The sequence below is a fragment of the Barbatula barbatula genome (assembly GCF_947034865.1).
Source record: "Barbatula barbatula genome assembly, chromosome: 1".
In the NCBI taxonomy this organism is placed as follows: domain Eukaryota; kingdom Metazoa; phylum Chordata; class Actinopteri; order Cypriniformes; family Nemacheilidae; genus Barbatula; species Barbatula barbatula.
In genome coordinates this window covers 27,140,184-27,156,055 of record NC_136766.1, presented here as the reverse complement: position 1 = coordinate 27,156,055, position 15,872 = coordinate 27,140,184, and the positions used below count along the sequence as shown (strand labels likewise).

Here is a 15,872-nt window from a genome sequence, read left to right as displayed (position 1 = left end):
AGAGCAAGAAATATAGAAATCCACTTTGCCTCCGTCTCGTTCACTCGGATGTACGTCATAGTTTACGTTACATCCCTAGCTTGTGAAAGTGAAGTTATAAACAGCTACCGAGTCCTCAAAAAGGCTTGATGTAGGCAACCCGCTGCCTATAGCATGTTTTGTTTTTGTAGGCCTACGCTACTTTTTGGAAGACTGTGGTTCATTGCAACTGTTAACCTCTTAAATGAGAAATGACGGAAGAGGCAGATAATTTGGATCAGTTGGAGTCGTGTAAGTCATTTTTATCAATGTTTTTTTACCATATCTTTCCCAACACTGCATCATAGATTGAGCCAAATCCTAAATTAAGTAATTAAATAAATGAAATTGAATAATTAAAGAAAAAAGTAAACAAAAGAACAAAAGCCATTCAAACTGAAACTGGAAGTTCTGAAAATGAAAGTAAAAATTGGCCTATGTGACTTTAAAAAAAATATGTATTTAAAAAGGATATTTTTTTTAAGTGTCTCTCCACCCCAAGGAGTCAGATTGCAGTTCTGAAGTATTCCCACCAGCTGGAAAAGGAGTGCTTGGTGAGTGGATAGTCGACCACCCCTTATTATAGTAGCCTATTTCTAATAGAAAGTGAGATGATGTGATAGCCGACATGTTATGATAATGGTTATACATTTAAAATGTAATATTTTATATTCGATTTGACAAACAAGCATTTACATTAAACAGGTCGACACGTAGTTTAATTTAAAGATGACAAATAAACCGTACATGTGTCCTATGGTGTGAGATTTACTAACAATGAATTGTAGCCTACTATACAACAATTTTATACTATAAATATAAATATTACTAATATAAAATAAAATATGATTAACTGTTTGTTAATACGGGTTATTTGTCAGCTGTACCATACAGTATATGGCTATATTGGACTGTCATTTTATTTGAATAAAAACATATTTTAATATCTTTTTTATCAGTTGATTTGCCATGTGGTCATCAAATGACTTCAGACTATGTCGTCGCTTGGTTTAAGTATTATCTTAAACAGGTCAGTCACAATTACACTGTTGACATGTAGATTGATATTCACTCGTGTGCATGTTTAATTAACTGTTGCATTTTAGAAGGAAACAGAATTTACCTGCCCTAGATGTCATGAGGGTAGGAGGAAAACAAAGCTGTCTTATCAGGATATCTGTCAACGGATACCACTGACATCCAAACAAAGGGAATTCTTGGAAGAGAACGTTGCCATACTTGCCGCTAGGAGGCTGTGTGACTTTAAAGCAGTAAGGCTCGTGTTTTCACACTTTTCTCTTGGTAAAGTAAGTTTTCTTTGGTAATGACTTATACACAATATTCAAACCTTTACTGTGTGTCACTGTTACAGTGTCCAGGATGTCAGACCTACGTAGAACGACGAGATCAGAGAAACCTGTGTGTACTTTACACTCTGTGCACAGCCAACATGAAACGGAATTACTACTTCTGCTGGACATGCAAAAGAGAATGGAAGGAGCCAGTTACTGTTCAGTGTGCCAATAATGGCTGTGGACAGAAAGTGGTAGAAAAAGCCAAAAGCTTTATTTATGAGACACCTATGGTTTGTTTTTGTTTTATCTTACAAATATGTTATGACTTTTCACCATGCAGGAAGCCTTAGACTCTCTTGTGAAATGCAAACCTGGGTTTAAACAGGAAATGCTGAAAAAAGAGGGAGACGATGTAGGTATAATAATATCACATGACTTCAATAGGCCTTATACAAAACATGTGGACAATGTTTTCATTTTGGATCCTATTTGTTTCTTAACATACAAGTGTAAAAAAGTTTCTTTACATAAAAGTGTAACATTATGGTAGTTTTTCTAAATACTTCTGTAAAAGCTTCATATTTTAGCGCTTTATGTTTGTTAATCTCTATTCTCTTCTCTGGCTAGATTTATCCAACAACGGACAAATCCCCAGGCAGAAAACGTTTGGCTCTGCTTGTCAACAATGTTGAGTTTGAGTACATTAATGACAGGATTGGGGCAGAAAAAGATGAGCAGAGTATGGAAAGGCTGCTAAAGGCTTTGGGTTACACTGTGGTCACACTCACAAATCTCACTGCACAGGTGTATACAACTGTATATATGTCCACTAACACCAAAACGTTTGAACACACCATGAATCTATTCTTTCTGATGTTTTCAGTATGTTTTATGATGTTGATACTTTGAAGAAACTGCTATAGAAGAATTTTCGGTCATTACATTATTCCAATTGTTCTGTGTTATTTATATATTTTTTAATGTAATCATATTAAACTAATGAGAATTATAAACTATAAAAGCTATATAAAATAGATTTAGAATCACTCGTTGTTGATGGTTTAATCCTCAGGGTATGACTGATGCAATGCAAGACTTTGCCCAGCGGGAGGAGCATTTCCAGTCGGACAGCTGCTTTGTGGTGTTCATGTCGCATGGAGATGCCAGTGGAATCTGTGGTGTTTCCTACCAAGACAAGAAAGAGGACATGTTCCGCACCGATGACATTTTTAAATGCCTGAACACGCCAAACTGTGCTGGATTGCGGGACAAACCAAAAATTATCCTCATCCAGTCTTGTCGGGGTGGTGAGTATCAGATCGACGGGGTGACAGAGCAAACCTATGAATATTCGTAAATTTCCGTGTAATACTGAAGTGAATATTTAATCAACGGTAGGCTATAGGCTCTAATTTTTTCTATAAAAATATTTTCTTAGATCTCCTAGAGTCCTGAGAACACTATGTGCAGTACGATGTTCATAAGCAGCTTTTGTTACAGGTATGGACGGCAGTGTGGATGTCCCGGACAGTGTGCCAATTAATAACAGAAGAAAAGAGCACCGTGAAAAAGACTTCTGCTGCCTAAGATCCAGTACGCCAGGTAAAAAGAAATCCTTTCCTCGTTATACTTTTCATAATACTATATGGTCCAGAAATTCGGTGTACATGTGTGCTGTCAAATCGTAATTTTTCTTCTCTTTATACAGATACGATGTCCTACAGGAACGAAAAGAAAGGCTCAGATTTCATCCAAGATGTTGTGAAAATATTTGATCAGCACGCTCACCAGGACCACATCGAGGAGCTCTTTAGAAAGGCAAAGTCACATTGAAGAATTTTGATATTTTATTTAGCAGGGGCAGCAACACAAATCCTGAATACTAATAATAATAAGCGCTACATCCTTGTGGTTTACAAATGCGGTTATGGTCCACTTTATTAAGGGGGCACCACCGATATCCTTGGAAAGATAAGACGTTATTGAAGTTTTACCTTTAATAGTTAGGTTTGAATTGCAGCCGTTCAAAACGTATAATAGCCTCCACAAAGCTATACATTTCATACGCGAATATAGTGGGATTTTGCCAATCTATTGTTTAAAAAAAATTCTCTAATTCGAGTCCCCCTACTGAATTTTCACTTCTGATTATTTGTCATGCAACTACATTTCTTCACGCTCATTTAGAATGCGTTTGGTAGTGATATTTCTTTGGCCCAAACATTTGTGTTCAATTCTATATTTACATTTGTAGACCAAGCAAAGCTGCAACTGAACTTGATCACCAGAGCAGTCTTGTCCTTTTCAAATCAGTCTTGATACATTTTCCTGTAGAAACATTTGAGTGACATTTGGTAGTAGATGACATAATATTAAGCTAAGGCACATGATCTGCAGAAGCATTGACAATAATAGGTCAAATTTAGACACGTGAAGGATTGACAGTTGCATGCCACTTTAGATAAATCCTTTTTTACCTTTAATATGTTAAATAGTTTTATCTTTTTAATGCTGTTTATACTAGGTTTGTGATATGTTTTTATTTATGAAACAGGTTCTTAAGGAGTTTAAGGAGAAACATCGTGATCAAATGCCGTGCAAAGAAAGAACAACATTGTCTAAAATGTTCTACCTCTTCCCTGGGCTGTGACAACCCATAGCACAACACATCTCACCTGTATATTTTGTACGCGGTCACTCTCTGTTGCTGGCGTCTCTGTTCGCCACCTGAGGGCGCCATGCTACTGCCTGCGTTTTTGGATGGACTCCAGTTTCACCTGTGTCGCATTACCTGTTTGTCCCTTCACCTGTTTGTCCCTTCCTCTGTGTGTATATATGGTCAGTTGTTTGGTTTGAATCGTTTTTGTATGTTCTCCCTTGATTTTGGTCTTTGTGGATTTTTATTCAAGTATATACTGTGGATCATCTCCTTGTTTTCTCTCTGCTGAACTGTGACATGCGCATACTTGAGGTAGGATAAGAAGTAGGCCTACAATGAGATTTCTTTCAATTTGAACAGAAATAAAAAAGATGACCAATCTATTTCCGTTCCACGGTTCCATTCCTCCTTCCTTGCTTGTCTTTATTTCGACCTCGCTTATCCTTTTCTCGCACCCAGGGAGGAGCTAGACACGATGAAAGGAATCATCGATGAGAAGAGAAGCACCTACGACGGATAACCGGGTCACAGTGGCAGAACATCGTTTAGGCTGCTTTCATAGGGCACAGTGGGAGAATTGCAGCATATGTCTTATGGGCTATAGATGTTTTAAAATCCACAAATGCCAGGCAGAGTCGTGACATGAAATGATATCATGCAACTATAGTCTATATGTTTTACTTGCAAATTACATTTAGATTTTTTGTTTGTAACATATGTTTTTAGATATTTTGTATATCTGTATTTATTTGTGAATTTCATCAATACTCTTGCCCCGCCCACGGGAGTTTCGATTGAGCTTTTCCACCGGACGACTTTTGCAACTAAAAAGCACCAAAATAATAATTGGATCATCTGGTAAGTAAATCTGTCGAGAGATAAGTTTATCATAGATGTTTCAGATTGAAAATGAATGTTTGAAAATGCGAGACTAAAACTTTTAGGATACTTGGTTTCACAAAGAGCTGACAATCTTCATGCATAAAACTGAAGTTCAACTGTACAATTTAATATGGTCAATAACAATATTTTAAACATGCTATTTATACTTAAACTATGGTAATGGTAGTAATCCGTTTGTTTGTTTATTGCATACAATATAAATGGCTTAATGTGAGCAATGCTTTGTTTTGCTTTTGAAAAATCAAACAAACAGGTTGAACAGGTTTGTCTGATATTCCATAGGCAAATTTGACTCCTTTTTCCACTCCTGCATGGCGAGCACTGAGGATGTGCAATGTCTTTCATTTTTAATGTGCCTATTGTATTAGAATAATATTTTGTGTGTGTGTGGTATCTTGGTATGGGGTTGTCGCAATATTCAGTTTGTCAAGCCATTCCTATATCTTTGACTAGGAGCTTGGGGTCATTGGAATAAGTCTCAGGATTTGCCTGTATTTTAATTTAACGCACACCCCTCTTGTCCAGATAGAGGGTGTGAATACTTTTTGTAGTCACTATGCAGGAATCAACAATCGTAATTTTACATTCTTTAGATTATTATGAGTTAAATTAGTAATTCATTTATGTGTATATTAAATGTGAGAAATGTGTTTGTATGTTTTTAGACATGGCTTCCTCCGCTGAAGAGCAGCTCATGTGTTCTATTTGTTTGGGCGTGTTCACTGATCCTGTAACTATTTCTTGTGGACACAACTTTTGCATGGCCTGCATTAGAAGGCACAGAGACACCAGTCCACACTCAAAGTGCCCACTATGTGGGGTGGCATTGGATTTGAAAACAGATTTCAAAATAAATACAACAATTAAAGAAATCGCAGAGGGCGTCAAAAGAAATAGAATGGAGGGGAATACTGAGGTAACCTGTGATAGTTGCCCAAAGAGGAAGCGGATTGCAGTCAAGTCGTGTTTGCATTGTGGAATCTCTTTCTGTGAGAGTCACTTGGAGCCGCATAAAACTGCAGAGAAACTCATGAAGCACAAACTGATCGATCCTGTAGAGAATCTTGACGATTATATTTGCAGGAAACATGAAAGACCTCTGGAACTGTACTGCAAAGATGATGATATAGCGGTATGTAGGTTCTGCACAGAAAGTGACCACAAGGCTCATAATACAATTGGCATGGAAGAGGAGAGTTTGGTAAGATTCAGACTACTCATTTGTCCACCTTATTTTTTAATTCCTTAATGTTTTAAATTATTGAAAAAAAAATCCACAGAACTTAGTGATGAACACTAAAGTAATGCGGAATATTCAGGACAGGATGCGAAAAATTAAAGAAATTAAACATTCTACAAGGTTTAATAAGGTAAGAAGTATTTTTGTTCATGCTTCTATACATAGGTTGGTTTAAAGTACTTAAAAGGTTTTCAGATTGTGCTCAAGAAGTTCCAGTTTAAGCTTTTCTTATCCAAACCTGTACCAGCGAGCCAGGGATAAAGAGACTGAAGAGAACACCAGGTTTTTAAGGGACATTTTTGAGAGATGCAGTGCAGAACTTGGGAAAGAAATGGAAGAAAAAGAGTCACTAACAGAGAGGCGAGCCAAAGAGCTCATTGATGAGCTGGAACAAGAGATCATGGAACTTAAAAGAAGAAAGACTAAACTGGAGCAACTCTCACAACCTTCGGATTTAATACAGGTTTGTGTCCTTCTCGCCGGTCCAAGTGATTCATCGCATTCCAAAGATGTGCATTAACAGTTTAATTCACTTATTTTAGATGATAAACCTCCAGCGTGACACCTTATGTAACAGTCGCTCATCAAACGTAAGCACCAGTGTTCACGAACATGGGGCTATTCTAAGAAAGACCATATCACAGCTTCAGGATAGCCTAAATGAGAAAATGAGAGAAACTGGTAAGAATGTTTAACCATTTAATTGTAATCCATTGAACAGTACCACCATGCACCAGACCATACGAATTAAATAAAATGTTTTCTTCTTTCTAAGTTTCAAGAGAGCTGCGGAGTATACAACGTTATGAAAGTATGTATGAACAACATAAGTTCAAACATTCAAAAGCATAAGTAAATATTTTAGAGATGGAATATTATATATAATGTACTATATTAAAGCATTAAACTATGTTCATATGGCTCAAACAATCCATAGTTTAGTTAAGGGGATAGTTCACCCAAAAAAGAAAATTCTGTCATCATTTACTCGCCCCCATGTTGTTCCAAACCTGCATAACTTTCTTTGTTCAACTAAACACCAAAGAAGATATTTGTAGAAATGTCAGTAACCAAACATCTAATCCCCCATTTTCTGTCACAGTTGTGAAAATAAAATACCAAGGGTGTCGATAGGAATAAGATCTGTTTGGTTACTGAAATTCTTTCAAATATCTTCCTTTGTGTTTAGCAGAACAAAGAAATGTACACAGGTTTGGAACAATCTGAGGGTGAGTAAATGACTGCAAATTTTATATAAAATATTGTAAAATAGGCTAATCCCTACCTCGTTTACATTTTTAAAAATGTCTAAACGTTTATATTCACTCTGCATAATGTTTCAGTGGATGTGACGTTTGATCCCGACACGGCTCATCCTGAACTCATGTTGTCTGATGATGGGAAAAAGGTTTGGAATGCAGGAAAATCACGGAATATTCCTCAAAACCCGAAACGGTTTGACTATTGCTCATGTATCTTGGGAAAGGAAGGGTTTTCCTCGCAGAACTTTTATTTTGAGGTTGACATAAGCGGGAAGACAGAATGGGATGTGGGTGTGGCAACAGAATCGGTAAACAGGAAAGGGGACATTGGCCTTAGCCCTGAAAATGGATATTGGACGGTATGGCTGAGGAAGAGTAATGAGTATGCAGCAAATGATGTCATCCCTGTCCCTCTCATCTTAAAAGAGAAACCACTGAAAATAGGAGTGTTTGTAGATTTTGAAGGGGGTTTGATCTCATTTTATGATGTCAAAGCCAGGTATCACATCTTTTCTTTTACAGGGCAGACATTTGCTGAAAAACTCTATCCATATTTCAGTCCTGGAGAATGTGAGGAAGGGCAAAATGTACAGCCCATCATCATTACATCTGTTGAGTCTATAGAATAAAACAAGTTGAAGTAGTACAGTTTTTATATTTTGCATTATACCTTTGTAGACTTGTTGAAACATTACACTGAAACTTTACAACGTCAACAATAAAAATACTGTAAGTATTCTACTGCAAGTAAGAGTTTATTTATTATGAACATTCTCAAAAGTAAATTTGCCAGTGTAAAATTAACATGTAAATGGCATATAACACACACAGAAAATTCAATATTTTAATCAGCTGCATGGCATTTAAAAGTATGCAAGTGACACAAAGTAAATGAAATTGTAACAATTATTATTCACTACATTTGTTTATTGCCGCTTAAACAACCAATAACAGAAAATAAATAAAAGTCAGAACCTTACGATAGTTCAGATTTGATTGTTATACATAATGTGATGTAGATGTGTTCCGTACATCTCATGTGCAGTACATACACCAGAAACTCTTTTTGTCATGTTTTTTGGGATGTGGATTTTGAATCGTGAAAGTCGCTAAAAGCGTGAATAAATTTTTCTTTGTTTATTTTGTCTGCAAGACTCTAAACACTTTCCTTTATGATGCACTAATGCAAGGTTAAATGTCTTGCTCTTAGTGTCTTTCTCCTCTTTTTTGTGCGTTTGAAAGTGCAGTAAGAACCTCTGTTATTTGCTATCATCTTAAACAATTGTTCTATCAGTTCTGAAGCCTGATTATGATTACTGCTGTCGATGACATGGTACCTGTTCCTACAAGCACGGACCACTTTTTTGACCTTGTTATATCTGGAGATGTCAATGGGTTGCTCAAAATTTTCGAGATCTTTGCCTCTGGTGATGATGATCATTGTGTGTTTTCGAGTCTCGGAACCTAGTCGTTTTACAATGTTGTGAAAAAGACCTTGCTGGTGGTTGCTATACTTGGAAAGCGGTAGTACCCAGAGAACTGCGTTAGGACCCGGGTGAGATAACATTATACACCTCTTAAGTTCTTTTGCCCAGTTCATTGGGGTGAGTGTAAAGAGATTCGGAGTGTCCACTACAGTTACATTTCCAACTGTCTTCCCCATGGACTCTTTGATGGTAGATAATGGAAAGTAGTTTTCTCCAAGGATGAGGTTACCTACTGAACTTTTCTCAGTCCCGGGGGGCCCTAGCAGAAGAATCCTCAGATGGATTGCTGGATTGCTGCCATTTGGGTTCTTGTCTTTCAATTGATTTTCTGCTAAGTAAATTTCGTATTTTAACAAGTTTGACTCTTACAAAGCAATGTTTAAAAATTGTATTTTCTTCCTTACCTTTTCTGTACATCAGCATGTATGGTAACCTTGAGCTATCAAAAGGAAAAATACATTAAAACGTTTGGCAGACGCTGTTATCTAAAGGTACTGGCAGTGCATTTGAGGTATACATTTATTAATCAATGAATTCTCTGTGAATCGAATCCATGATTACATTTATTAATGGGGGACTGACAGAAAGATTTATAAGCAGCACTCACCCCTGCAGTGAAGTTTCAGACTGGAATAGGAATAAAATAGAATATCCATATAAAATAAATTATTATACATTTAAATCAAGCTGCACTGTAAAACTTTGCTGCAGTTTTGCAACATGTTTGCCAGTAACTTACTGTAGATTTAATTTACAATTTTGTTTTAAACATAAACTTAAGAAGTCAGGAGGAACGTTCCACCAGGAATCTCAAGTCAAAGTTTAACTCAAATGGAAAACAGTACTAGGAAAGTATTTAAATCTACAGTAAGTTACTGGCAAACATGCTGCAAAACTACAGCAAAGTTTTACAGTTTGTTATTAAAACTGTTCATCATTAAAACTATTCACTTTTTTTTCATAATCGACATGTACCTCTGTAACAGTGCGGTCATCAAAACTGTACCATTTCTGATTTTGATCCGATTTGATAAGAGCATCATAGTGTCCACCACAGTATCCTCCATTGTGATTGATAACAGCATAAAGGTTAAATTTTTGATTCTGGAAAAAATATAAACATGCTTTATAAAACTGATTTAAGATGTTTTTTGCATTTGGTAAAATTCATTTTTAGCTGTACCTTAATATCCAGACTTAAGGGTACATAAATTGCACAAGAATTCTTTACGTATCTCATCTGGTTATAATCAAAGGCGAACCTCTTCAGATGCAGTGTGAGGACAGTGGGATACTCATCTATTTCACTCCACTGTAAGTATACAAAAATGCAGAAATTAAAATGGATGTGTTGGCCCATGTTCATGTAACACCATTTACACATTTTCAAATTGTGTACATCTATAACTCACAGTCTCTGTTGGTGTTTTTTGGTCACATCTGTCACAATACATCCAGTCTTCCCGGTCTACACTGTAAAAAATGATTTGTTGACCCAACTTGACTTAGTCAAGTCATCTTGTTGCATTGACTTAGTCAAGTTTGGCAAACATTAGTTGTTAAGTTCTCTTAACTTATATGTAGTAGTTGAAATAACTTGCAGTAAATTGAGCCAACATACTGTATCAATTAATGCGCATTTGGAATTTTTTGTGAAGTCAACTACAAAAACATTATTTTAACTTAATTTTTCAGGTTCACACAACCACGAACCAAGTCTTATTGACATAAAATAGTAATTTGTCTTCAACACCATAACTTAACTATTTTAGTTTACTGGACTTAATTGCTTTGATAAGAAGTTCAGGCTATTTATCTGGAACCAGATTTTTAAAGAAATCAACACAACAGCCAAATTGACACTCTCAGCATTTATTTATTAAACAAGATACAATGTGACCAAAGATATAGAAACAAGAAAAAATACTCATACAAAAACAGCTTACACAAACACGTGCAATTTTCTCTTTGCACAGATTGCCCTTAGAGCCAAAACAGCTCAAACTAAAATTTCTCCATGCATGCACAAAGCCATCTTATTGACAATGAGAGATATTTTACTATTTTTCCTTTATCAGACATTTTGAGTACATGCAGAACTCACAATTAGCTGTTAAAACTGGACCGTTAACTGTGTCTTCAATTCCGAATCGTGGAAACATGACGAGGAAGGATGAAGCAGGAAAATGTAAGAAAAAAATTCAGTAGTTCACCTTTATAATGAAAATAATTTATCTGTCATTATTTACATGCCCTCTTGTCATTACAAATCTGTATGACTTCTGCAGAACACAACATTTATTTTGAAAAACTTTGGTAAAGAATGTTGTTGACAGAACTCCATTCTCTTGCAATGGTTACAATAGAAGTGAACCACAATAGAAGGGACAGCACTCTATTCACTTCTATTGTAACCAATGCAAAGAGAATAGGAGGGCTGTCAACAACAGTCATCAAAATATCTTTTTTTGTGTTCTGCCGAAGTCATACAGGTTTAAAATGACAAGAGGGTGAGTAAACGATGACAGAAATTTATTTTTAAAGGTGAACTATTCACAATGAGATCTATAACGAAAATGAAATTTTCTGCCTTATCGCAGCAACTTGTTCTTCAAAGAGTGAACTCTTGCGGTGCATGAATCTGACCCAAGTCCGATAAACAGGTTCTGTATAACTTCACAAGTGAATTTTAGTTCCTTTAGGTAGTTAAGGTTTAATGCATACACCAGGCCCATCAGGTTCAGAAAAGCATTGGGTATATCACTCAGGTGACGCATTAACACTTGTTCCTCAATCACCAGGGCAACTTCATTGTAGAACGAGGGGAGAGGTTCCATCACATTTTCCACAACTACTAGAATTCCAATCACCACACCCTTGATCACATCCTCTTCACGGTCACTGGGCTTTATAGAATGAAAATAAAACAAGTTACAATTATTTAAAAGCAATTACACAAATAATGTTCTCAGACCCCTACAAATTAAGAGATCTAATGTCCTTATATGTTTCATCTTACCTCGCAAATCTTCATGAATTTTGAAGGAGTTTCTCGCATGTACCACGGCAGGCCCAGCAATGCTGCAATCCTCATCCTTTGGTTTGTTTTCTGTAAAATATAGAATGGTTCCTTTAATCCTGATATTTATTCGTTTGATTTTTTCCAAAAAGCATACATTTCAAATTTGCACATGTACACTTGTATACTTCTATTGTACATAAATAACCAGTGATGTGATGCAACAACAGTTGTTTGTTACCTTTTTTGTTCAGCACCAAAATAAGATTTAATAGTGGATCTAACATTCTTATGCCACCTAAATAAGGATCTTGGATCTGTTTTTGTTAGAAAATATTTCACTATCACTAGTTTTATGATCTATAGAATAAAAAAGGTCATAGAGGTTTGGACAAACATGAAAGTGAGTAAATGATCACAGAATTGTAATTTTGAGGGGAGAAAGACTGCTTAAAAAAGATTTACTCACATCCTTATCAAGGCTCTCCAGTTTTGAAGTCATTTCTGGAATGTCCTCATAACTCTTTGACCTGAATAACTGTATCAGCTTTGAGAGATGACCATCTAGGCCTTCAAAAAAGGACTTGCTCAGGTCCTTTGACACAAGCCTGGTGAATTCTTTGCTGATCTATAAAAACAAATACATTTGCAAATTAAATAAAGCGCCAGGGTCTCAATGACAGTCTTTAACAGTACTAAATTAAAATATTGTGCAGGAAGTTAAAACATTTTAATTTCATTCAACATGACAGAACCGGTTATGTAATCTAAGGATTTTAAATAAACACAATTTACCTGTCTCTCTGTGAAAAGTGCTGGCCATCGGACTTTCATTTGTGACACCGGTAGCTCGTCCTCAATGACTTCTTGTCTTCTCAAAGAATACGTGCTGCTCATAGCAGCATCGACAAAGTTGATGTCTGGTGTCCTCTTCATCATCTCCACAGCTATTTGCTCTCTTTCCTTGTCAAGACTTTCCCGGTCTTTGCCCTGAGGTAGATTTGCCTGATGGCAGTGTTTCAGCTTGTAGTGTGTGATTAGGACACGCTGGTTGGGCGAAGAAAATCTGCAAATCTTGCAATACCACCTCATTGCCATGGAGTTGTGCTTCAACTCAGCTTGCAATGTACTGATCCTGCAACAAAAAACAAAAAAGGTCAACCTCCAGCCAAGTACACATTCACATGTTACATACAGAAATATTCACTTAACATCTTACCTCCCAAATACAATGAGGAAATAATATCAACACTATTTTATGGCTGGGTGATACATTGACTATTATAGTGATGATGTTGCTGCCAATATACAATTGAGCAACACTGTAAATGTAGGTTTTATTAAGGGCTTCACAGTTTACACAAATGCAAAAAAGTTTAATCATGTGATTATTAAACTACAGAATGTTCTGACATTACAAGATTAGCGCGCAAGTTAGCAATACAAGACCACCATTTGCACGTGCTCAAAACACCCCTAACGTTAGCATACATCTGGTAGCTTTATGTGTTAATTTAAAAGACTAACAACTGAGCGTTTAAAAATCATTAAGTCCCTCAAACATTTGTATAATATAACAAATTAGATCTTAATGTTGTTGCAACCACGTATAAATAAAAGTGCAAATATGCTTCGGAAATTACTGATCATTCGGTGTTTCTATGATAAAAACTAACGATGTGATCCGATTAAGAACACGATTAAGTCACTTAACGTAACACGAACAGACACACACGAACAGACACACACGAACAGACACACACACACACACACACACACACACACACACACACACTTATTACTTTAACTTGCAAGACGATTTCGCGTTCTGCTCATGTCTCGACAGCCGCTCGGTGTCTAGCAAGCAATACTTTAGTGATCCACAATTTTAGGTGATTATTCACTTTCAGACGTTCCTAACAGCCCCCGAGACTCGTAATAAACCGACATTTCGGAGCATATCGTACTTACGCTAGTAATTTAACCTTAACTTCAAAAGTTCACTGAATTGAGACATGCTGTGCTGAGAAAACTGATGAATACAATGAGCAGATACGGAGCATGAGTTTAAATTTACATTAAAGAAAGCACAAATACTTACTCATTTTGATATTTGTAGTCCACAAAGTCCACCTCTTACAGTTGAATTGCGGGCTCTTCGTCTTTTCTTTCAGTTGTGGAAACTTCTCGACTCGTGTGAAGAAAATGGCGGATTGCGCTTCTGTCTCAACGTCTTCGTTACAATAGTACGTCATCATGACGGAGTTTTTGGCACATGCGCATTACATAGAAAATTGATAGAACCTATGTTTTGTTGTTATCTGAACACGCAATTTAAAGTTTTCCATTTTCCTTCAAGTTGAGGTTGTTACGACTCATTGTATTATGTAGTGACACGATGCAATTTGACAGGACATGATTTTATTTGTCCACTAGACTAAAACTCAGAATCATTTTTTACAGTGTAGTTGCAAACGTTTAAAGAAGGCGTTCAGAGATTTTTCCTTTGGTGTTATAAATAAAAATGAATAAATACACCCCATGTTTTTTCTTCAACATCTAAAATTGCTTGCTTGACGCAACACACTTTGCTGATGGTGTGATTAGGCCTACTTACCACGGTGTGCTGTTCGTTATTTTCTTCCTCGATGGGCAGAAGCATTGAGATGAAGGAACTGGTTTTCTTGTTGATGTCATCACACGATATGCACTTTGTAATGTGGTTCATTTTACCCTCAAAGACCTGCTACAAATTTTGATTTTAATAGAGACTCGCTTAATTAAATTATACTTTATTCAAAACAATCTAAAAAGGAAGTCTCAAGTGACATACCTCAGAGACACGTTTCCCCACTGCTTTTAAAATTTTCCGATAATATTCCACTGCATCTTGTTGCTCATATACTTTTGAGGATGTTGACGATTTAAAGAAAAAAAGAATACATGCCACTGGGTAAGTTCATCATACAATAAAAATCTTAGGCCTATAAGGCCTTTTGTAAAATTGTATCATCTGATAGTAATGATTTGTTAATGTTTCTTATCAGGTTACCATTTCCTATGCCAAGACTTGTTGTTATTCCTTTGGTTGTCGCTACATTTACTGAAAGTTGTTTAAACAGCTTCTGAAGTTGTCGCAACAGATCTTCGGCGCAATCTTCAGGGGCTTTGTCATAACTGTAAAGTGATCAACGTAAATTCGATCATTTTAGTACATAATCGAAGCAACTATAAAAGTATAAAATAATATATATATATAGATTATCATAATAAAAATACCTCTCCACTGCATCTCTAAATTCTTGCGTCATGAATAGAGATTGCAATACTGCATTCAAGTAACAGGTGGCACCCTGATTTATCAGGCCAAAATATTGAACTTCGTTCCTGAATGAACAGATAAAAGCAGCCTGGTCTCTTGAGGAAAACGTGACGTTAACACTAGATGCACAGCTGATTTTCATTTTATGTAATGAAACAAATTGTCATATATTAGACCTATTGTAATTTGAAGGAATAATACATCATACATGTTTTATAAGGTTCAGTTTTGCCCAAATCCGAAAAAAACAAAGTTATTTCAAATATTATAATAACTGATGTATAACAAACAGTACACAGTGTGAAAGCATATTTTCACGGTTCATTTTGAATGTGGTATAATGTCTTCAAATATCAACCTACTCGACGCGCGTGTCAGTAAATCCCGGGATTTTCATGATCTCTTTCCCTGACGTTTTAGAGAACAGTTTGCCTGAATTGGTTTTCTCATCCATGCACCTGTTGGTTGCATATCATAATTCTAAATTCACGTATCGAGTGAAAAAAACCAAGCATGAAATAGATTAGAACAATTACTTACTTCAGAGATGAAGTTTGGTTTTCCTTCTCTAAAGAGGTATTATTCCCAGATTAAATTACTTTTACAGTTAAGCTATTATAAACATTTCCTGGTTGTAGAATTTCAAACTTGCAAATGACAAGTACAG

At 36.1% G+C, this 15,872-nt stretch overlaps 3 protein-coding genes across 11 annotated transcripts; 2 read left to right on the top strand and 1 right to left on the bottom strand.

Annotated features, from left to right (window-relative positions):
- The first annotated feature begins 60 nt into the window (after window positions 1-60).
- On the top strand, window positions 61-4,354 carry casp23 (caspase 23, apoptosis-related cysteine peptidase). Of its 3 annotated transcripts, none has more exons than XM_079452455.1 (11): window positions 61-270; window positions 504-572; window positions 978-1,048; window positions 1,125-1,289; window positions 1,391-1,564; window positions 1,654-1,725; window positions 1,941-2,117; window positions 2,386-2,620; window positions 2,814-2,915; window positions 3,022-3,131; window positions 3,868-4,354. In XM_079452455.1, exons 1-11 carry the CDS (start codon window positions 231-233, stop codon window positions 3,961-3,963), a joined length of 1,311 nt encoding a protein of 436 aa, XP_079308581.1. In that variant the 5' UTR covers window positions 61-230; the 3' UTR covers window positions 3,964-4,354. The 3 variants fall into 3 exon arrangements, with proteins under 3 accessions (XP_079308581.1, XP_079308582.1, XP_079308583.1); XM_079452456.1 differs by having other exon boundaries at window positions 101-270; window positions 1,128-1,289; XM_079452457.1 differs by having other exon boundaries at window positions 176-270; window positions 521-572.
- On the top strand, window positions 4,066-8,123 carry LOC306891795 (zinc-binding protein A33-like). Its single transcript, XM_079452339.1, has 8 exons — window positions 4,066-4,284; window positions 4,432-4,830; window positions 5,541-6,076; window positions 6,156-6,245; window positions 6,363-6,578; window positions 6,658-6,796; window positions 6,891-6,926; window positions 7,459-8,123. The coding sequence occupies exons 3-8, from the start codon at window positions 5,543-5,545 to the stop codon at window positions 8,004-8,006; spliced, it is 1,563 nt and encodes a 520-aa protein (XP_079308465.1). The 5' UTR covers window positions 4,066-4,284; window positions 4,432-4,830; window positions 5,541-5,542; the 3' UTR covers window positions 8,007-8,123.
- LOC306891638 (ubiquitin carboxyl-terminal hydrolase 46) lies at window positions 8,015-15,870 on the bottom strand. 7 transcript variants are annotated; one of them, XM_079452062.1, is made up of 13 exons: window positions 15,746-15,864; window positions 15,568-15,663; window positions 15,163-15,270; window positions 14,936-15,060; window positions 14,717-14,787; window positions 14,501-14,629; window positions 14,345-14,387; window positions 10,277-10,332; window positions 10,048-10,176; window positions 9,840-9,968; window positions 9,472-9,491; window positions 9,269-9,303; window positions 8,015-9,192 (listed from the first exon to the last, which is right to left on the bottom strand). In XM_079452062.1, exons 2-13 carry the CDS (start codon window positions 15,657-15,659, stop codon window positions 8,558-8,560), a joined length of 1,572 nt encoding a protein of 523 aa, XP_079308188.1. In that variant the 5' UTR covers window positions 15,660-15,663; window positions 15,746-15,864; the 3' UTR covers window positions 8,015-8,557. The 7 variants fall into 7 exon arrangements, with proteins under 7 accessions (XP_079308188.1, XP_079308189.1, XP_079308191.1 ...); XM_079452063.1 differs by having other exon boundaries at window positions 8,116-9,192; window positions 14,501-14,626; window positions 15,746-15,870; XM_079452061.1 differs by having other exon boundaries at window positions 8,122-9,195.
- Window positions 15,871-15,872: the final 2 nt, after the last annotated feature.